The 21,941-nt window shown below is 40.4% G+C and overlaps 1 protein-coding gene across 4 annotated transcripts in view; it reads right to left on the bottom strand.

Moving 5' to 3' along the window:
* Window positions 1-21,941, bottom strand: part of kif7 (kinesin family member 7) — a 42,980-nt gene that overhangs the window by 4,041 nt on the left and 16,998 nt on the right. For all 4 annotated transcript variants that reach the window (XM_048615852.1, XM_048615851.1, XM_048615854.1 and 1 more), the window contains exons 7-17: window positions 21,259-21,452; window positions 19,344-19,471; window positions 17,264-17,458; window positions 12,829-13,031; window positions 10,825-11,022; window positions 9,688-9,813; window positions 7,245-7,421; window positions 6,361-6,576; window positions 2,739-2,945; window positions 2,220-2,418; window positions 525-689 (exon numbers count right to left, since the gene is read on the bottom strand). In XM_048615852.1, the coding sequence (XP_048471809.1) occupies window positions 525-689; window positions 2,220-2,418; window positions 2,739-2,945; window positions 6,361-6,576; window positions 7,245-7,421; window positions 9,688-9,813; window positions 10,825-11,022; window positions 12,829-13,031; window positions 17,264-17,458; window positions 19,344-19,471; window positions 21,259-21,452 (2,008 nt within the window). The remainder of the gene's footprint in view (window positions 1-524; window positions 690-2,219; window positions 2,419-2,738; window positions 2,946-6,360; window positions 6,577-7,244; window positions 7,422-9,687; window positions 9,814-10,824; window positions 11,023-12,828; window positions 13,032-17,263; window positions 17,459-19,343; window positions 19,472-21,258; window positions 21,453-21,941) is intronic.

Raw genomic sequence — 21,941 nt, 5'->3', positions numbered from 1 at the left:
TTTCACTGTATTTCGGTATGTGTGACAATAAATCAATCCATCAAAAAGCACTTAAATGGCGGTGAAGCCAATGGAACTTCCTTAAAATAAGAAAGGTGCTGTATAAATGCATGTTCTTTCAATTTAATAAGGGTGAATAAATTGCAACTTTAAATATAATTAATCATCAGTCTTATTTATGACTGAGAAGCAGAAGTAGTAAAACCCCCTTCACCTAATCAGACACTTGTGATTAGTAGAAAAGATGACAAAAATAAAAGGTGGCTCTAGTAAGTGCACCCTCCATAAAATTCAATTACAGACAGGGCAGTTTTTAAAAGAGGAGCTGTAATAAATGAAAAGAAACTGAGGAAAGTAAGAAGGAATTAAATACAAATTATAATAAAGGAAGAGGAACCATCTTTCACATTCTTTAGCATTACACAGTGGTTCCTCTCTGGTTAAAATGAGATAATTGAGAAATGAGTGTAGAAAGCTGCAATTTAATTGAAGTTTCAGTAACACTGCCATATTCTGATCCTTACATTTGCTTTGCTCTGCTGGCTGATTCACGAGATAACTAGACAGTTCTCGCAATTTCATGTTCAGTTCATGGTTGGCTCGTTTGTACCAGACAAGTTCCTTCTCCAGCATCTGAATCCAGCCCTCGTACTGCCTCTGACTCCCAGCAATTCCTTCATCCATTTGTCCTGTGAAAAGACAAAATAAAATGAGATTCTGCAAAGGCTTTGGGATTGTTCCACCAGTTGACAGAAATTTTAACACAAAACTTCCTTGTTGTCAATTCCCTGTCTCTTTTCCAAAGGTTTTGGCATGTTGTGATAAAGTGATTTTATGGATGCTTAGCAGCTGCTAGTATCGCCTGGCTGGTCATGGATGAATTCAGGTTAGTGAGCGTCAATAACGATGCTCAACTTGGAAATTTATAAATAATTCTGTTTTTGTTGGACATCTCTGCACATACACTTTCTGCACAAAGACCAGGAAGAATTCAGATGGACGGTAGGCTGATTTTGACATTTTTTTAAAAACTGGGACACTGAGGTTGATTGAAGCATTTTTACCATTGCCTGACAGAAAAAAGCTAACTCAGCAGTGGCAGTAAAATTCAGGCTCCTGCTTGGTGTATTGTAGAGCTGCACTGAAGGTACTATTGATGATGCTGTCACTTTAAAAAGGCTATTTTGTCCTTGTTTTTTTTTGGATGAGAAGTTATAGGGGAAGAGGTGTTGAAGAGTCTTGGGAGTAGCAGTTTAACAATGGAAGGGGAGTGGCCAGTTCTCCAATTCAGGGTTTTTTCTGATGAAGGGTCTAGGCCCGAAACGTCAGCCTTTCTGCTCCTATGATGCTGCTTGGCCTGCTGTGTTCATCCAGCTCTGTACCTTGTTGTCAGGGTTTTTTCTAGTTTATTTTAGCTGTAGCAGTCACAAGACGTTTTGAGTACCAGAAGTGTTGCAAGCTTCAGTAGAAGATTCCTTTGACTTTCTCTGCAATCTTTCTTTGGATGTTACTCCCTCCTGCCTGTAAGAATCTGTGTTTGAATTTACCTCTTTGCCAAGAGATGTATTTATGGGATATTACTATACTGGAACAGTTAATTAGTTAATTTGCTGTATTGGGTTGGTTAGGTTTTCCAATAGTTAAGTTACTCTAAATTCTGTTTTTTTTTGTCTGTGTTTCAACTGTAGCGTGTAAATAAATTTTGTTTTGCTTAAAGCTGAGTGGTTTGACCAGTTGCATCACACCTGGAACACGCACTTCATTTCTGCCTCTAAAATAAGAGAAAGCTAAGGTCTAGGCTACCTTCTTAAAATATTTTGAGGGGGTCTGGCCAGGGCCATAACACTACTTCTCTCAAATGGAAAACCGTCCAGATAAAACGAGTTGCATGGACTCCATCCAAATCCTAATGGATCTGAGTCAAGCCCATATGCTGTGATTATAAAAGATGATTGTCAAAACTGAAAAAGTACATGCAATATTAAACAACACATAGCAATGATAGTACCGATTTGGGATCAGAACATCTTGGTTCAATGCAGAACTCTTTAAGAAATACTTAATTAATCACTTAAAGTGTCAAAGCAAACAAGAATACAGGCCAAATGCTAGAAAATGGGATTAGTGTATATCGGTGATTGGTGCTCAGTGCATTTTGAGAAGAGGGCCTCTTTCTGTGCTATATCAATGAATGCTCCATGAATACAGTTAGTCACTACCTCGACAGTGCTGGAGCAGGAGTTGCAGGTTTCGCTCATGTTCCTTCTGCTGGAGAGTAAGGCGACGATCTGTCTCGAGGCGTTGGCGCTCGACTGCTGCCTCCAGCCAGTAAACGAGCTTTTGCTGCTCCTCAGCGCGCATCTCCAATTCCATGAATGCCAGCTGCATCTTGCGCTCCTCTTCTCGGAGTGTTACCACCTGCAGGAACACATTCACGCTGATTCAGAACATGCTGCGAGGAGCATTGTCCCACTGCTGCGGTTTAAAAAATGCTACGCGGCTGTAAAGTACAAACAGCGTTATGAACAAAAATGTACTTGTGAGTAGAATGTCCAAGCTCATGGCTGGGCACATGGATGCCAGAAGTGGTAAGGTCAGTGTTGACTGCACGGTTCCCCTCCCCAAGTATCCTCCTTACTCCCCACCTGATGGTAATTGTCTGGAGAAGGCTCTGCTAGCAAATAAACAGGGAAGGCGGCTGAATAGTTGTACACAATAAAAGGAGAAACACCCCTTACCTTGTCGAAATACTTGCAGAGAAGCGCTCTAGTTTCAGATGCTGAGAGATAGCTCAGCTTTGCCATCAGGTTCATTTCACACTGGGATAGCATGCTGGCAGACGCTCGCAGCACCCTCTGCCGACGTGTGATTGTCTCGTTCTTGTACTCAATTGCAGCATCGAGTGCTTCAATAGCTTCATCCAGCTGGAAAAGGATCCTCTCTTCCTAGAGAGCAACAACAGACAAACATTAAAAAAAAAAGGCCAATGGTTTAATCGAGGAATTCACGGGGGAACTGAATTATTATCTGAAAAGGAAGAACGTGCAGGGATATGGTGACTGGGTGCATTCCTCATTCAGACAGCCGGTTTAGATAGGATGGGCCAAATGGTCTGCTTCTGTGCAATAAAAAAGTCTGTGATTAAAAAAGAACAGAAAATGCAAGAAAACCTTCAACAGGCCAGACAGCAGCTGTGGAGAGGAAGAAACAGAATTAATGTTTTAGGTCATTACTCCCTCATCCGAATCAGGAAAGATACTGCTTGATCTTTTTGTTTTCTAATTAAGCTAAACAATTAGAAACACGTGAGGTTAGATCTCAGTTGAACTACAGTGTTCAACTGCAGATGAAGTATAATGTGGACAAATGTATTCACTTTATTAGCAAAAGGAAGGTGGATCATCATCTGAATAGCAATAGATTGGGAAAGCAGGAGGTGCAATGAAACCCAAGTGTCCTCGTACACTATTCGTTACAAGTAATCATGCAGGTGCAACAGGCAGTGAAGAAGGCAAATAGCATGTTTGCCTCTGTTGCAAAAGTACTTAAGTATAGGAGCAATTATATAGGGCCTTGGTGAGACACATTTGGCATACTGTGTGCAGTTTTTGTCTTCTTATCTGAGGAAGGAAATTCTGGCTATGGATGGAATGCAGCTGACTGAATTCTGGGATGGCAGGACCACTGACGCATGAAGAGAGCTTGAATCGGTTAGGACTTTATTCACTACAGTTTATTTACATGAGGGAGGGTTTCATAGAAACCTAACATATTCTAACAGGGCTAGACAGAGTAAACACAGGAAGGACATTCCTGATGACCGGAGAGTCCAGAACTAGAGGTCACAATCTAAGGATACATGGGTAGGCCATTTACTTAGAGTGGTGAGCCTGTGGAATTCTCTTCCACAGAAAGCAACTGAGGCCAAAACACTGAATGTTTTCAAGAGAAGACGTTTTTGGGCCAAAAGGGTCAAAGTGTAGAGGCAAAAGCAGAAACAGGATACTGAGTAGGATGATCAGCTAAGATCATATTGAATTGTGAAGCAGGCTCCCTGGGTCAAATAGCCCTTTCCTGTTCCTATTTTCCATGTTGCTATGTTTCTAACTCTGGACACAACACTTTAAGAAAGATGGATAGATTGAAGGGGAGATTTTCTAAAGTGATATCAAGAATGAAGAGGCTTGAAGAGGCTAGAGAAGCTGGCACTGTTCTCTTTAGAATAGAGAAGATAAGGAGAGATTGGAAAGAAAGTTAAAAATCATAAATGAATAAATCATGAAATTGTGAATGAATCAGGATAAAGGATAAAGTAAAAGACAATAAAGCTTTTTCTTTAAACACAGTGAGTTGTGGTGATCTGGAATACACTACCTGGAAGGAGGATGGAAGCAGATTTCATAGTACCATTCAAAAGGAAACTGGATGACATGTAGGTAAACAGACTTTGAGGAAAGAACAGGAGAGTCCGGCTAGATGGTTAAACTTGCTGAAGAGCCTGTAGATCTACAATGGGTTTCCTTTTGTGCTGTATCATTCTATGATTCTCTGTATTTCCCTTTATTATTAACAGAAGATTGTTGACTGGTTAAAACTCACTTGGAGGCCTGCCCCATATTAGCACCTCAAAACCTACAATAACTTACTTATCCCTATCCTCAACATTTTTTCTCTCTGAAGATGTTGATGATTCCAGGTTACAGAACTATGAACACCAGCTCCCTTCCAGTATCTCATTATATATGTGAGTTTAGACAGTTTGGTTATCTGACTGTTGTTGGCGTGGGGCAGGAAGAGCGGCATTATGACAGAGTCTGGTCCTCTTTTTACCTAACATTCATGCACAACTGCTTCACTGGAGTAGATACTGAAGACAGCTCAAAACCCTTGGCTTATTGGACAGATGAATAAACAAGGTCCAATCATGAAGGGCATAAATAAGGTGAACAGCAAAGGGTAGGGGAGTTTAAAATTAGATGGCAAATTTTTAAGGTGAGAGAAGAAAGATTTAAGAGACCTGAGGGGCAACTTTTTCACAGAGGGTAGCTTATATGTGGAATGGACTGCCAGAGGAAGTGGTAGATGTAGGGTTAGTTACAATATTTAAAAGACATTTGGACAGGTTAATGAATAGGAAAGGTTTAGAAGTATATGGGCCAAACACAGGCATACAGGACTAGTTGAGTTTGGGAAACTTGGTCGGTATGGATGAGTTGGGCCGAAGTGGGTATTTCGGTGCTGTATGACTCTATAGCAACTGCAAACTGCTGAATAAATGCAGGATTGGAACCTGTAGCATTTTGGTCTCTTTCGCTCTGCTGCACAATGTACCTGCCGAGTAATGAGACACACATATGCTATCACACAAACTCGAAGTTTTACAGAGCAAGGTGTTGTAATGTGGAACACACTGCTTAAAAAGCTAATGAAGTGGCTTTCTTTCCAAAGGGAATGGAATAACTATTTGAATACTTATACCTTTAAAAATAATTATGAACAATATACAGAGGTTTGTATTTGCAGTGTAGTTTTAAATGCTGGCTGAAATGTTCATGAAATTTGAATCTTATGGAACTAATCTACACACACAACAGAACAGATGAGTATTTAAATGCCAATAGCGTATCCCTTGAATGTCTCTGGAAAACCTACAACACCAGTCCTCAATGGCTCAAATGGCAAAGGCATCATCTGATATGCCACCGCTCTCTACACTTTCGGTGAAGCCAAGTGGTAGTGGCTCCAAATGGCAGCAGTCACCTGTAGAATCCAACATAAGTATCATCTTCAGAGAGCACCAGTTAAAAGGTCTGCTGGCATGATGGTAACCAATCAGACATTTACTGACAGGAGATCACCTTTGCATTGATCTTACTGCAACAGACATTATCTTATTTCTGTTATCTGTCCACCTGACCCACTGAAATGTTTGGACTTGCTGTAAAACAATAATTAATATCAGCTTTTAAAGCCATCTCCCATGACATTGTTCATGGTGAAACAGAGAATGTGCTGCTTTAGAACTGAAGTTATGAACTAAATGTGATAGGGCAAGCAGAAAGACTTTTACTTATAGTAAATGCTCACTACTGCAAAGATATTGCACATGAACATATAATCCAGTGTTTTTACTCAGCAACACCGGAATACCAATCCCACTGCATGATAAATAAACTGGAAATGGTCCTGCATTAGCTATCTCATGAATATTAAAGGCGTTGTACATTCAACTGAAATATGCAGTTTCCGTTACACACTAGCCAGCTAATGGGGTAAAACATTATTCCAGCAAACAACTGGTTCCGTACGACTTTACAAGATTCCACTCAATAGATTGGTTTCTCTCACAACAAGTCCCACCTCTGCAGACAGCAGGTTTCCCATCCGTAGTTTCTCATCTAGTTCGGTGCGCTGTTTCATCATCTGATCCTTCTCGTGCCGTAAGTCAGAAATCTCCTCCCGGATTTCCTGTTGGTCGCAGGCACTGCCATTACGCAACTGCCCATTCTTCTCAGACAGCTCCTTCTCCAGAGATTCAATGCGGCTCGACACTCTCACAATGTCATTATTCAGTGCCTACAGAAAAGATAACAAAAAAGAAAACTGACCAACACGCTGATGTTTTAAAATGAATTGAGAGAAAGTCAGATTTTTTTTCCTACAGTCTTCTGATATTAATAGTGAAATGTGATGTCACAAGGTTCCAGGTTTGGTCTCTGGTCTGTGTTTGGAAAGCTGACGTCAGATGGATGGCATATACAGTATTATAATGAGGTTTGGTTCAATGGGCTGAACAATGGCAAATCAGCTAGTATCCCCTCTGCGGATCAGTTTGCAGCCAATCCTGCTGTTAAGTGAATGCTGAGCACAAGGCTCAACAGGCTCACAGTTTAATACCCCAATGATATTCACTCTCCACGTTTAAATACACAGTACTGTATATATGAGGTCAGGATGTGCTGCTGACAATAGCAGAACAATATACAGAGTCAGTTGCTATTGGAGAAGGTGGGACAAAAATTGCAGGAATGAAACTTTACGAAGTCCTCAATGTACTTGAAACAAGGTCCGTTACTCTCTGATCTGGGCTTTCAAATTTAACTCTTAATCAAATAGGATCTCAGTTCTTTTCCTTTCACATGAGGTGGTCTTGACTCCAATGTTCCTTCATCCTACTGAGTTGCTACCTCTCAATCACTCATTCAATAGGAGTTTCACAGCTGACTAGATCCTTGTAATCTCACCTGGCTGGACCACAGCCTCTTGCTCTCCAGCCCATTCTTCTCCTGCAACAAGGCCTCCTTCTTTTCTACAATGATCTCTCGTTTGTTCAACTCCTCTTCCAGGTCCTCCAGAGCCTTCCGTTGTTCGAGAACCTTCTCAATCTCTGTGTCTAACCACCTCTTCTGCTCTTCAATTTTCTACAAGAAAAGTAGAACATCAATACATGTTTCAGAGGAAAGGGCTCAGAAAGGAGCTTTTCCCTCATAAAATAATCATGGGTCACAAAAATCTATGGGCTTTTTGGCACACTCTCTCACACTTAGCAGCAGTCAAGCACATTGCATAACGGCCTCTGATGTGAGCAGCTGCATAGTTGGCAGGAACCAGTGTCTATCACAAACATGGTTCCTCCCACACCCGGCCACATCACAGGGGCTGTGTTAGGAGGCTAGAATCTCTTTAGCTTTGAATTTAACTTCAAGGTGTTCCTATTATTCTATCACACTTGCCAAGCTCTTAATGATCTACCCTCATCTTGCGTTTTCTAAGTTGGTGTCAAAATGCTTTATCAATAATGCTCTCATTAAGTGTCATGGGACATTTTGTTACATCAGATACAATATAAATGCAAGATGTTGTTGTTTTGACACAGACAGGGAGTTTCCTCGCCATGGCCTGTTTCCGCTGGGTAGTTGGGATGCTAGGAGAAGGCATATCAACCTCGCCTTACAGTTGTGGAGCCCATCTGGTGAACCAGCACTTAATCCTTATTGCTGCGGATGAAATACTGCACCTTTTCCTTCCCTAAAGGACATTAGTGAACCAGACAGGTTTTTCCAACAATTGACAATGAATTCACGGTCACCGTTAGTCTGTTAATTCCAGATATTTTATTGAATTCGAATTCCACCATCTGCCGTGGTGGGGTTCGAACCCGGGTCCCCAGAACGTTATCTGGGTCTCTGGATCAACAGTCGAGTGATAATCCTACTAGGTCATGCCTCCCCCATGACGGTACTTACTCTTAATGGGGCTCTAGCAGTTCTTCATCGGCTTACCCAATAGCCGTTTGTAACATCTGATCATAGAATGTAAAGATAAGTACAACTGTTTCTGACCCTGCCCTCACCTGACATCTGCACATATGCATTTTCTAACAAACATCCGAAATCAAAATCCTGGCCCTTAGACAAAGAGGTCAATTAGAACACACCTATCTCTGCAGAGAAAGGAAAGAGGATCTGAGACTATCCTTGTGACTCAAATCAGTACCAAGTGCGTTGTCCTGAATTTTGTTAAGTTCTACTGAGCATAACAAACAAGAAATCTCTTGACTAGCTGTTGAATTTAACTTTTCAGTCTGTTCACTGGTAACTTCCTTAGTTCCTTGTGTGCAAAATTAGTAATAGTTATACAGTCATAGTCACAATATGTCAGATCTCAATAAAACACACAAACAAAAAAAAAATCCATTGTACTCACTACTGTAGATGTACAAAAAAAGAGTATGGTTAGACTTTAAAAAAACACTTAGCTGTTCCCCTGCTGTGAGTAGCTCCCAATACTGACGTTTCTCCAAGCTCAGCTGCAAATTTCACTGTTTGTTTATTTTCCTTAGACCGAACTCTGATGTCCAGAGATGCACAGGCAGTTAGCTGTGAAAGTTCACTGCCTGGCTAGTCAGCTATAGGAAAGATGTTGTCAAGCTTGAAAGGGTTCAGAAAAAATTTACAAGGATGTTGCCAGGGTTGGAGGGTTTAAGCTATAGGGAGAGTTTGAATAGACTGGGGCTGTTTTCCCTGGAGTGTCAGAGGCTGAGTGGTAACCTTATAGAGGTTTATAAAATCATGAGGGCCATGGAAAGAGTGAATAGTCAAGGTCTTTGCCACTGGGTAGGAGAGTCCAAAACTAGAGGGCATAAATTTAAGGGAGAGGGGAGAGACTTAAAAGGGACCTAAGGGGCTACTTTTTCACACAGAGGGTGGTGTGTGTATGGAATGAACTGGCAGACAAAGTGGTGGAGGCTGGAACAATCACAACATTTATAAGGCATTTAGATAGGTATTTGAATAGGAAGAGTTTAGAGGGATGTGATCCAAATACTGGTAAAGGGACTAGATTAATTTAGGATATTGGTCGGCATGGACTAGTTAGACCGAAGGATCTCTTTCCACGTTGTACATCTCTATAACTTTATGTCAGTCACAAAAATACAAATGAGAGGAAAGTAATTGTTAAATATTAAAACAACCCACTAATTAGCATTAAAATATAGATTCAATGGAAGTTCATAAATTGGCATAAGAGGTACTTGGCCCATATTGGACAGAACTAAGAAACAAATAAACTAATCATTTGAAAATAGAATTCTATTGACGAAATTGAACTGCTCCAGTCAGAACTCACAATGTACAATGTTCAGGTGTACACCACTGAGTTGTTACTGGCCAACTATCATGTTACCTGCTGCTCTTCAAGGCTGACCACGGACCCATTGCTGCCACTCCTCCTCTTCCTTTGGAAAGCTGCAATCTCTTCAGTTTTAATCTTGAGAATTTGTTGCTGTTGTTTATGCTTTATTTCAAGCTCCTGCATGCAGAACAAAGGGAAAAATGAGCTCTTCATTGCACTTGGGGGCATCTACAATCTATTGTGTATTCACATGTCCTGTCCCTAGTCATTGCATGTGCAGTAACTGGGGGAGCCAAATATCTCAGAATTAAATATATCATCTCACCTGACATTGAGCCTAACTCTGCAGTTTGACCAGTGAGAATGTGTTTTCAAGTCCTTGTCTGTTTGTTGAGTTCTGCAATTCATTGTTACCTTTTTCATTAAGGGACGTTGTGATCCTGAAATCTACTGGACTAGCAAATAGAGTTGACAGTGCAGCTGCAGACTTTTAGGGTGCTTGGGAAATCCCACCCAAATTAGAATCGATGTTCTGCATACATTTGGCTCGGATCCCCAACCTCTTGAACTTGCAATACTGGCAGGAAGGTAGGAAGCTATTAGCAGTTCACCAGTACCTAATATTCCAGTGCAATGAAGCATGCAGTTTCCAGCTTTTGTTCAATGGGGAACTCTTTACCCAGCATTCATTGTGGCAGGGAAACTACTTCCTCCCTTAAAAAGATGTAAAATGTAGGCTCCAATTGCAGAGATAAAGCGGTTTCACTGCCCCTAGGGATGCTGGGTAAAGCACTCTCCATTCATAAAATCCTTTTATAACATGCTGAACTTTGCGTTTATTAGCCTGTCTTACTCTCAATATTGCATTTCAGTACCAGAGATATCAAACTGAATAGCAGAGAACTAAAAAATAACACGCAACAGGTCTAAGTATTTATTTTGGAATAGCAATTAAATAGCAAACTGACTTGGTGTATTAAAAGTTGACGTAAGTTTTCAAGGTGCAGTTCGTATCTCTTACAATGGAAGTTAATTACAATTGCCAGGAAATTTTTTTTTTTAAATAGGTGTCCCTTTGAGCTGGTTTCACTGGTCATTGGGTTTGACTTTTCACTGAAGAAAAAGGTTAATTTCTAAAACATAAAACATAATTCAACTTGAGCAATTGCAACATGCAGCAAGTAGTACCTTCACTCGATGTTTTCCTTTCTGCATTTCTGTCTCAAGTCGTCTTTTCTGATCCATTTCCTCTTTCAGCTTTCTCTGCAACAATGCCTGTTGCTGCTTCATCAGCTGTACGTTTCTCTCCATCTCATGGATTCGCCGCTCACTCTGTGATGACAGTGACACCAGTTGCTCTGTATCCCGCTTCTTTTGCTTGAGCACCTGAAAATAAAATTAATGTAAGATTAGTAGTAAAGCTGAAAGCCAGCTTTAGGATTAAAAATAAAACAGCAGATTTCTGGTAAGTATACATGGGCGAATCCATCACATAACATTCACAGGAAGAAATACGTCATTCAATCAATGGGACTGTGCCTGTTTTAATGGTCCATGCGAGGTCCCTCCCATCCTCTTCATTTAACGCATCAATATCATCCTTCTATCCCTCTCACCTTCATGTATAAATCAAGCTCCCCCTTAAGCGCATCAACGCTATCTAACTCAACTATTCTTTATTGTAGCACGCTCTACATTCTAGTCACCCTCCAACTACAGAAGTTTCTCTAGAATTCCATATTGACTTTATCTGTGACTATCATATGCTTTTGTCCCTTCGTTCTGATCTTACAAGTACAAAATCTTCTCCACATGTAACCCATCAAAACTTTTTAAAGAGTCTTAATGACCTTTATCATCTTTTAGTCTACTTTTGTCAGGGAAATGAGCCTCAAACTGTTCAAAACTTTTGATAATTATTTTCATATTATTCTAGTAAACTGATTTTTGCTCTTTCTGTGCCCTACCATTCTTTCCATAATAAAGAAACCCCAGAACTGTTCACAGTGCAGTCCAATCAAGGTTCTACATAAGCTAAAGTAAGTTCTCTGCTACTGAGTTCCATCCTTCGAGAAAATAGCAACACATTGTAACTAAGATATTATTTTAAATGCAAAATAAAATAGCACACAGATTCGTACTCTGCCGGAAGAGCTATATCGCCCTTTCTCTCTTTTGATGTCATAGTTCTACAGGTACAAACTGGCCTTGTGCCTCATCTTATACAAGCGTTGGGTGTGTGACTTTCCACTTAATCCCGTATTCATTAATCCAGCATATCTGTCTGTCAAATCAAACTTACTGCAGCCCATTGCAATGAGACAAAATTGTGAATGTTACAAGAAAGATCAAATAATAAAACTGACAACCTGTGTTTCGCAGGAATATAGAATTAGATTGGGCACAAAAAGTAACTAAAATGCAATAATTACTGTAACACTATTCTAAACTAAGTATTAGATTACCATTCAAAGATACATTGCTGAAAAGAGGCACAGTGCCAAAGCTTTTTGGCTTGCACCTATCAGGACAAGTGCAAGAAAACCAAATTTCAAACAATCATAACAACGTATAGTAAAGAGAAAAGGGGTGGTGATTTGTTGACAAATGGATTCTGATTGGCCAATGCATTGCTACACGAACTACCAATTTAAGATAATCTGTTGATCTAACAGTGTGCCTTATTTCCACTTGCCAGAAGTGACATTCATATAAAGGGACAAGTTCTCAACAAACAAAAGGAATACTTTCAAGCTTTTCTCTTATGTGAATTATCTGGGAGCTTGGGCAGCCTAGAGTTCGTTTATGCTTTCTCTATGACAATGCTCAGCTGAGCTAATCAGTATCATTTTTGTTTGGCATAAATAGTAACTATTTGAAAGTTAACAGTCTTGCATTTGTCCTAATGAGTGTCAGACTGAAAGCTTCATCAACATGCCTCTCTTCTCAGCAACACTGAAGTCTTGTACTACAAAGCAACTGTTTACAAAGATATATATCAGATTGGTACCCTGAAATAAACATATTTGAACGTGGCACATGCTGTACCCTTTTAGTTTGAATAGTGGCCCAATAACACATTATATTTTTCACCTTGGTCCGTCATAATTGATTATTCCTGATCTTCACTCTTTCACTGTTTAATTCAACCATCTCACCAAGAGGCAGTAGCAGCCATATCACGTCACGTACCTGCACTTTGCTTCGTGCTGCAACAATTTTTTTTTGATACTCCTGAAGCTTGGCCCTTTCCACAGGGTCCCTGGGTTCTTTCTCTTCAAAGTCCTGGAGCTGTTTCTGAGCCTCTGTCAGCTCTGCTTTTGCCTGTTCTGCCTCCTGCTCCAGCTCTTGAATCTTCTGGAAGTACTGTTTATTCATCGCTTGGGCATCTCTCCCTAACCATCCAAATACAAGCTGGTTTAGCTGAAAATGTATGGAGTTACTAACAGTAAACAACCGTTCAAAACTTGTATGTCCTGCCACGGTCTTATTATTGCACACATTTAAGCAACTTGGTGTAATTATAAAAGGGGTTTTGAGGCTTTTTTTCCCAAATGTTTGGAAGCATTAAAGCTATAAAAAACCAATTGACCTAACAAACATAATCCTACTATTGTGAAATAATCAAATAGAATTTGCAGTTATCTCAAAAATTCAAATGCGTTTTTATTCTACTATATTAATTCATTGGTCAGATTGTGCAATCACAGGGGCAAGGTTATAATATTTCCATTAGAGTATAGACACAGGAGTTCATAATGGAAAGGAAGGAACAAAAGATTAAAGGAGATAAATCAATGGCTGAAGAGCTGGTGTATTGTTCAGGGATTCAGGTTTTTGGGCCAATGGAATAGCTTTTGGGATATGAAAGACCTGTTCAAAAAGGATGGGTCTAACCTAAACTGGAAAGGGACCAATATCTTAGCAGGGAGATTTGCTCTTTCAAACAAGGGAAACTTTATACTGATAGAATTCCTCCACTTGCCTTCTCTAAATGTAAATGCAAGGATTGATGGGGTAGGCTCTGAATGTGAGGAGAGCACATCAATTAGAAAAAAAAAGACAGAGAGTCAGAGTATGTAGTAACTGTGAAGAACTAAACTGCATTTATTTCAATGCAAGGGATCTTACAGGTAAGGCTGATGAACTCAGGGCATGTTTAAGAACATGGGATTGAAACGTTATAGCTATTACACAAATTTGGCTGAGAGATGGACAGGACTGGCAGCTCAATGTTCCAGGTTTTAGACACTATAGGAAGGATAGAAAAGGAGGCAAGAAAGGAGGGGGGTTGGGGGGGGGGGGGGGGGTTTTTGGCTAAGAAATACATTACCTCTGTAACTAGGGAAGGTATTTCTGAAAAATCGTCCAGTGAAAATATATGGGTAGAAATTACAAATAAGAAAAGAAAGATCACTTTGATGGGATTGTACTTTAAGCCCCCCAATAGTAAGGGAGAAATTGAGAAACAAATATGTAGGAATATCTCAGATATATGTAAGCATGTATTGGGGGATGTTAATTTTCCAAATATTGACTGGAACTACTGTAGTGTTAAACGCTTGGATGGTGAAGAATTTGTCAAATGTGCTTAAGAAAATTTTCTTTATTGATATGTGAATGCTCCTACTTGGGAAAGAGCAAAACTAGACCTTCTTTTGGGCAATGAGGCATGTGATTGAAGTAAAAGTGGGGGAAAAGCGATTATAATTCTATTAGCTTCAAAATGGTTATGGAAAAGGATAAGCATTCCATAAAAGTTAAAATTTTTAATTGGAGTAAGGCAAATTTTAATGGTATGAGACAAGAACTTTCAAAAGTTGATTGGAGTAGACTGTTCGCAGGTAAAAGGACGTCTGACAAGTGGGAGGCATTCAAGAGTGTGATGACAAGTGTTCAGCGGTATTTTGTTCCTGTTAGACTGAAGGGTAAGGCTGGTAAGATTAAGGAACAATGGATGAATAAAGGTTTTGAGGTTCTAGTCAAGAATAAAAGAGAATATGGACAGCTTGGTTCAATTGAATCTCTTAATCGCTATAAAGAGTGTAGGGGCATTCTTAAAGGAGAAATTAGGAAGGCAAAGAGGGATATGAGATAGCATTGGCAGGTAAACTTAAGGATAATCAAAAGAGATTCTACAAACATATTAAGAGATGGAGGGTAACTAGAGAGAGGGTTGGGCCTCTTAAAGATTAAGGAGGTCGTCTTTGTGTTGAACCCTAAGAGATGGGAGAGATAATTAATGAATATTTCACATCAGTTTTTATCGTGGAGAAAGAAGTGGAGTCTAGAGAATGCAGACAAACTTTCATGTTTTAAAAGCAGTTCACATTACGGAAGAGTAAGTTTATGAGGTCTTAGAGAACCTAAAGGTGGATAAATCTCTGGGACCTAATCTAATGTATCCCAGAATGTTGTGGGAAGTAAGGGAGGAAACCATGAGACCCCGTGCAGAAATATTTGCATCATCTGTAACTACGGGTGAGGTGCCTGATGATTGGAGGGTGGCTAATGTTGTACTTTTAAGAAGGGTCGTAAGGAGAAACCGACAAACTATAGACCTGTGACTCTGACTTCAGGTGTGGGTAAATTGTTGGAGGTGATTATAAAAGATAGGATTTATGAATATTTTGAGAGGCAAAAATTGATTAGAGATAGTCAGCATGGTTTTATGCAAAGAAAATCGTGTCTCACAAACTTGATTGAGTTTTTTGAGGAAGTTACCAAAAAGGTTGACGCTGGCAGAGCAGGAGACGTTGTTTATTTGGATTTTAGTAAAGCATTTGACAAGGTTTCACATGGTAGACTAATTAGTAAAGTTAGGTCACATGGGATTGAGGGTGAGCTTGCCAATTGGAGACATAATTGGCTTAACGGCAGGAGACAGAGAGTAATGGTGGAGGGTTGCTTTTCGGACTGGAGGCCTGTGACCAGTGGTGTTCCACAGAGATTGGTTCTGGGTCCTCTTTGTTTGTCATTCATATAAATGATTTGGATGAGAATATAGAAGGCATCGTTCATAAGTTTGCAGATGACTCCAAAATTGGCGGAATAGTAAACAGTGTAGAAGGTTTTTAAAGACTACAAATGGATCTTGATCAAATGGTTCAATGGGCTTAAAATGGCAGAAGAAATTCAATCTGGATAAATGTGAGGTTTTGCATTTTGGTACAACTAACAAGGGTAGGGGCTCACACAATTAATGGTAAGGCCTTGGGTAGTGATGCAGAACAGAGGGACCTAGGGGTACAGGTACATAATTCTTTGAAGTTTGCGTCACATATAGACAGGGTAGTTAAAAAGGCATGTGGCATGCTTGCCTTCATTGCTCAGTCCTTTGAGTATAGGAGTTGGGATCTTATGTTGAGGTTGTACAGGACATTGGTGAGGCCTCTTCTGGAGTACTGTGTCCAGTTCTGGTCGCCCAGTTATAGAAAAGATATTATCAAGCTGGAGAGGGTTCAGAAGAGATTTACCAGGATGTTTCCGGCTATGGAATGTTTGAGTTATAAAGAAAGGCTGAATAGGCTGGGACCTGTTTCATTGAAGCGTAGGAGGTTGAGGGGTGACCTGACAGAAGTTTAAAAAATAATGAGAGGTTGAGGTAGAGTTGATAGTAGTTGTCTTTTCCCTAAGATGGGAAATTTAAAGACTAGGGTACACCTTTTTACGGTAAGAGGAGAGAGATTTAAAAATGACATAACAGGCAATTTTTTTACAAAGAGGGTGGCTTGCGTATGGAATGAACTTCCTGAGGAAGTGATGGATGCAGGTACAATTACAAAGTTTAAAAGACATTTGGATGGATATATGAATAGGAAAGGTTTGGAGGGATATGGGCCAGGAGCAGGCAGGCGGGACTAGTTTAGTTTGGGATTATGTTCCGAGTGGACTGGTTGGACTAAAGGGTCTGTTTCCATGCTGTACGACTCTATAACTTTCAAAAACAACATGAATTGATTTTTGAAGCTGATGAAATACCTCACCAAATAAAAACAACATTCTGCAGATGTTGGAAACTTCAAATTAAAAGAAAAGGGGTTGGAGAAAGGCAGGTCTGGCAGCACCTGTGGAGAAAGAAGCAGAGTTAATGTTTCCAGTCTGATTTGACTTTTTTTCAGAATGCTCAGTTCAGTTCCGAACTTCAGTTCTAAACAGCAGTGCAGGCGTGGACTCCTGGGTGTGGTAAACCCGGAGCGTAGACTCATTCAGCAGGGGTGGATCACTGTTTGCGGTGGTATCAGTGCCCCAAGCGGGGACTCCTGGCTCCTGGCCTAGAGCATGGACCTTGCAGAAGACCTGGAGCCATGCTTGGGACGCTGGCAGATGAAGATGAACGTTATTTAAGTAGTTTTTCTTTATCCTTATTCTCAAAATGCTGCCAGATTGTGGCAACAGAACACTTTTCACTGTACCTCCCAGATATATGCAACAATAAATCATTCATTCATTCATTGGTCTTGAAACGTTAACTCTGTTTCTCTCCCAGCAGATGCTGCCAAACTTGTGGAGTTTCTCTAACATTTTTTCCTTTTATTTTGAAATACCTCACACCAGTGACTGACAGTTAGAAATGATCTATGAGCCAGCATTTAAATAGATGTTCCTCAAAATTAACCCCTCCGACCTGTTTTGATGAGTTCTTTGATCAATTCTTCCTTCATGCGGATATTGATGGCCAGCTCCCGCATCTTGTGCTGTGCTTGGAGGAGTCTCCACTCAGAGTTCTTCATCTTGGGATGGTTCACAGGGGAATATTCCCTGAATTCATCACAGAATGGCAGTGAGTGGGCCCCATCCTGGTCACCGCTCCTGTAGGGAGCTGAAGAACATGGAATTAATATGTCAGCCTATAGGTTCTCTAATCTGAGTCTACTAAAAATGGGAAGTAAAATAGCTAATAGCGCACATTATGTTAAGGGTTGACATATAAGAGGTAAGTTTATAAACACTAATTTCAAGTAGTATCTATCTACTCCTGTTGGAATTTGTGTCTAAAGGAAGAATCTGAAATTATGTTTCACTTTTCTGGGAGACTGCCCCAGATTGTGTTGGCTGTATCCTGATTTAGTTATCTTGCGACATATAGAATCAAGCTAGTGGGACCTGACAGTAGCACCATGGTGGGTTTGCCAGAGAAGCCCAAGTGCTCTTGATTCCGTTACTTAATACAGAGGATGACCGTGATAAGCTGCAGTAAGTCAAATATGGCACGACGACTCAATGAAATATGGATTCAATCCCATAGTCTATCACCTCCTTCCCCATCTAACGCTCTTTACAGGAAACCAAATTGGGTTTAATCTCTGTAGAGAAGGCAAAATTAAAGCCAAAGGTGACACTCAACACTCTTTGTAACAACCAGCTTCAAGTCAGAGTTAGTGTTTGAGATCACGTGTAGGTGCAGATAACAGAGTGACCTAGTGGGTAAATGGAAAAAGTAAATTAAAGGAGGAACATTACTTTCATAAACGGTGCATGTAGACATCATGGCCTGAATGTTCCGTCTTGCCCCAGGAAGTGACATGCTCTGCCTGTTTCAATGCAGTTTTGCATATGCCACTGCACTGTAGAGTCAAAATCTATGGACATGTGGGGTTTGGTGGGGTGGGGGGTCAGTTAGCTCAATTGGTTGAATGGCTGGTTTGTGACATACAGTGATACCAACAAGCGTGTTTCAATTCCTGTACTAGCCGAAGTTACCATGGAGGACTCACTTTCTCATACTGTCTCCTCACCTGAGGCATGGTGACACCCAGGTCAAACCACCACTCCTCTTATTGGGACGGCATGGTGGTTCAGTGGTTAGCACTACTGCCTCACAGCACCAGGGACCCGGGTTTGAATCCAGCCTTGGGTGACTGTCTGTGTGGAGTTTGCACGTTCTTCCTGTGCGTGTGTGGGTTTCCTCCAGGTGGTCCATTTTCTTCCCACAGCCAAAAGATGTGTAGGTTAGGTGGACTGGCCATGCTAAATTGTCCATAGTGTCAAGGGACGTGCAGGCTAGGTGGGTTAGACATGGAAAATGCAGGGTTACAGGTATATGGTATGGGGTTGGTCAGGGAGGGATGCTCTTTGGGGGGGGTCGGTGTGGACTCAATTGGCCAAATGGCCTCCTTCTAGAATTCTAGAAACAAAGCAAATTCTAAGAACTGTATTATAACGAAGGCAAATTAGAGAAACTTCCTCGTGGTGACTGAGGCATTTAAAGATAATCAGAAGAGGACCCAGGGTCTGTACCAACACAAGCAATGGCGTACTAACAGTCAGAGAAGTCAAGTGTGGAATAAGTGCTTAAACAAACGGAAAAATGCTTTTGAAAGAAACACAGAACTTATGTGAATACAGACAGTGCGATGTGAGTGAGCCCATTCCATACGAAAGTCTCTGAGACAGGTGGCCCTGTCAAGGATTAAGGACGGAAACCTAGGTTTAAATGTTGATCTGACTTAGTTATAATACTCCCGGAAGCCTTCCTAGTTATTGCCCATGCTTCTACCAGAAGCATGAACAACTTCAGGATATACCAGAGGACAATTAGGAGCAAGAGCCTTGTACAAAGATGACAGCAACTGCTGTCAGGAAAGCAGGGTCGGTATTTGAAAAGAAAAGTGTTTAAGTACAAAAAGCAGTGGATTCTCCTTGAATGGAACTGACTCATTACTAATACAGCCAAGGCAACAGTCAGTCCATGAGAAGCTGCGTACGTTTTGTAACTTCACTTTGCAAACTGCTCGAATCACTGTCTCGGAGCTGGCTAAGGTTGTTTCTGCTTTTCGCTGTGCTGATCATTCCAGGCACATCTCTTTTCGTCCAGGTCCGATTGATCTGATGTCTGTCGAGGGACAAGGGATTAATTTCAAGGCATGAAAACAATGCTAAATATTTTATATTTTTCAGGAGAACGTTACACAAGACATCACAAAAATGTTCAGCCTTAGCCTACCTGTTTGGTAATATGGTACTGGTATTCATTTCCCTTGATATCAATTGCTTTATTTAACTTGTAGCTTTTTCCTGTTAATGGAGTTTTGTATTGGAAGAATGCAAGTGTAAATCACATGACAGGCTTGTTTGATTTTGTTTAAAAGTATTTCAAAGAATTAATTGACAAATCAACAGAGTGAAACTAAACCAAAGTTAGAAAGCAATATTATGAACAGAAATCATTAAAACTGCAATAAAACTAAACAAAGAATTGTGGATAAAGGAGACCTGAAACAAAAACAGAAATTGCTGGAGAAACTGTTCTGAAGAAGCGTCATTGGACTTGAAACTTTAACTTTGCTTTCTCTCCACAGATGCTGCCAGCCCTGCTGAGTTTCTCCAGTAATGTTTCTGCCTTTGTTACATTAAAACTGCAGTTACTTTTAACAGACTTGGAAAAAATCTAATGTTATTAGGTAATGGATAAACAGTTAAGCGTCAAGTAGTAGGGCTGAACAAAGGTATAAAGTGTAGGTGTTACAACAGATGTCTTGGAATTCAAAGATATTGCTTTCTAACTTGGAATTCAAAGAACTGGCCAGCAAAGCACACCAAGCTCAGAACCATAATGTGTACTGAATTTTCCAGCTAAATCTTGCACGGTTTAAATCAAGCACTTGATTTATTATTATATGATTAATAAATTGACGTGCATTCAAGGTTGTGAATGCTAGCAGTTTGTGGAGTAGATTATAGGCAAGAACATGGGCACTAAATGAGAGTCAGTTTCGAGTCATAGAGGTCTCCAGCACAGAAAATGACTCTTCGGCCCATCGAGTCTGCATTGGTGGAAAACAACCTAACTATTCTACTCTCATTTTCCAGCATTTGGCACATAGCATTGTGTGCCTTGGCATAGTAAGTGGACAGTTAAATAATTCTTAAATGTTATGAGGGTTTCTGCCTCTACCATTCGTACAGGCAATGAGTTCTAGCTTCCTACCACTGTCTGGGGAAAAAACATTTTTCTCACATCCTCTTTTACACTCCTGCCACTTTCTTTAAAGCAATGTCCCCAGTCATTGATCCCTTCTCAAAGGGAGAAAGTTTCTGCCTATCTACTCTATCTGTGCCCCTCATAATTTTATACATCTCAATCATGTCCCCACTCAATCCTTTCTGTTCTAAGGAAAACAACCCTAGTCTGTTCAATCTCTCTTCCTAACTGAAACTCTCCAGCCAAGGCAACATTCTGGTAAATCTCCTCTGCACCCTCTCCATTGTAATCACATCCCTCCTGACAGGTAGATTCCAGAACTGGACACAATACACTAGCTGTGGCATAACCAACTTTTTATACAGTTCCAGCATAACTTCCATGCTCTTAAACTTTATGCTTTGGCTAATAAAGGAAAGTCACCTTCTTAACCATTTTCTCTATTTGTCCCACTACCTTACATGATCAATGGACATGTACACCAAGGTGCCTTTGATCTTCCATGCTTCCCAGAGTCCTACTGTTCATCATGTATTCCCTTACCTTGTTTGTTCTGCATAATTGCACCACCTCACACTTGTCTGGATTGAGTTTCACCTGCTATTGATCAGCCCATCTACATCCTCCTGTAATCTAAGGCTATATTCTTCACTATTTACTACCCCATCATCAATTTTCATAACAAAAGTTATGTTTACCTGTTTTTTTCTAGACTCCCACAAAAATCATCCTCCTCTGTGTCATCATCAGATCGCAACACTGTTGATCCACAATCTCTGTTGCAGTCTCTGTGAAACACAGAATCTCTGTCCCCCATGCTTTGCTGCAGGCACTGACCATGGCTGCGAAATGCAATACCTGCATGTTCTGTGGAAGAGGCATTTGCAGAAATCTATTGTTAAAAGAGAGAAACATAATTTGCGGTCAGTTGAGTTTATAAACAGACAGGAATAAGATTGTGAAGTGATGCATGGCACAGATTGATTGATACGAGTGTCTGAAATAAAGCCAGAACGACTGTACAGATGTTTGTCCTTGTTTGATGCTGAACGTTCAACAGCAGAAATCTCAAAAATAAAGTCAACTGATCAAGGTCAGTTGTAATAATCGGTAATGGCACACCCTGATGATTCAGTGAGTAAACACATCACATAGTAGACTAAAGATCAGAATGGTACATTTGTCTGTGTTGAGTTGTGTTGCAGACTTTGAGTCACAATTCCTTTCTAATGACCATCTACTATACAGTGCATGTCAGTGAAAATCAGATAAGATCTGGCTAGGCTTAGCTGTGTAATACTCCACTGGTAAAACAATCTACTTGATTTTAGCACCTACTTACAAATGTTGAATAGATAATCGAGTGAGGCACTGTAGTTAT

This window comes from Rhincodon typus, chromosome 33 (genome assembly GCF_021869965.1).
Source record: "Rhincodon typus isolate 14 chromosome 33, sRhiTyp1.1, whole genome shotgun sequence".
NCBI classification, from domain to species: domain Eukaryota; kingdom Metazoa; phylum Chordata; class Chondrichthyes; order Orectolobiformes; family Rhincodontidae; genus Rhincodon; species Rhincodon typus.
This window is presented reverse-complemented; position numbering and strand designations above follow the sequence as displayed.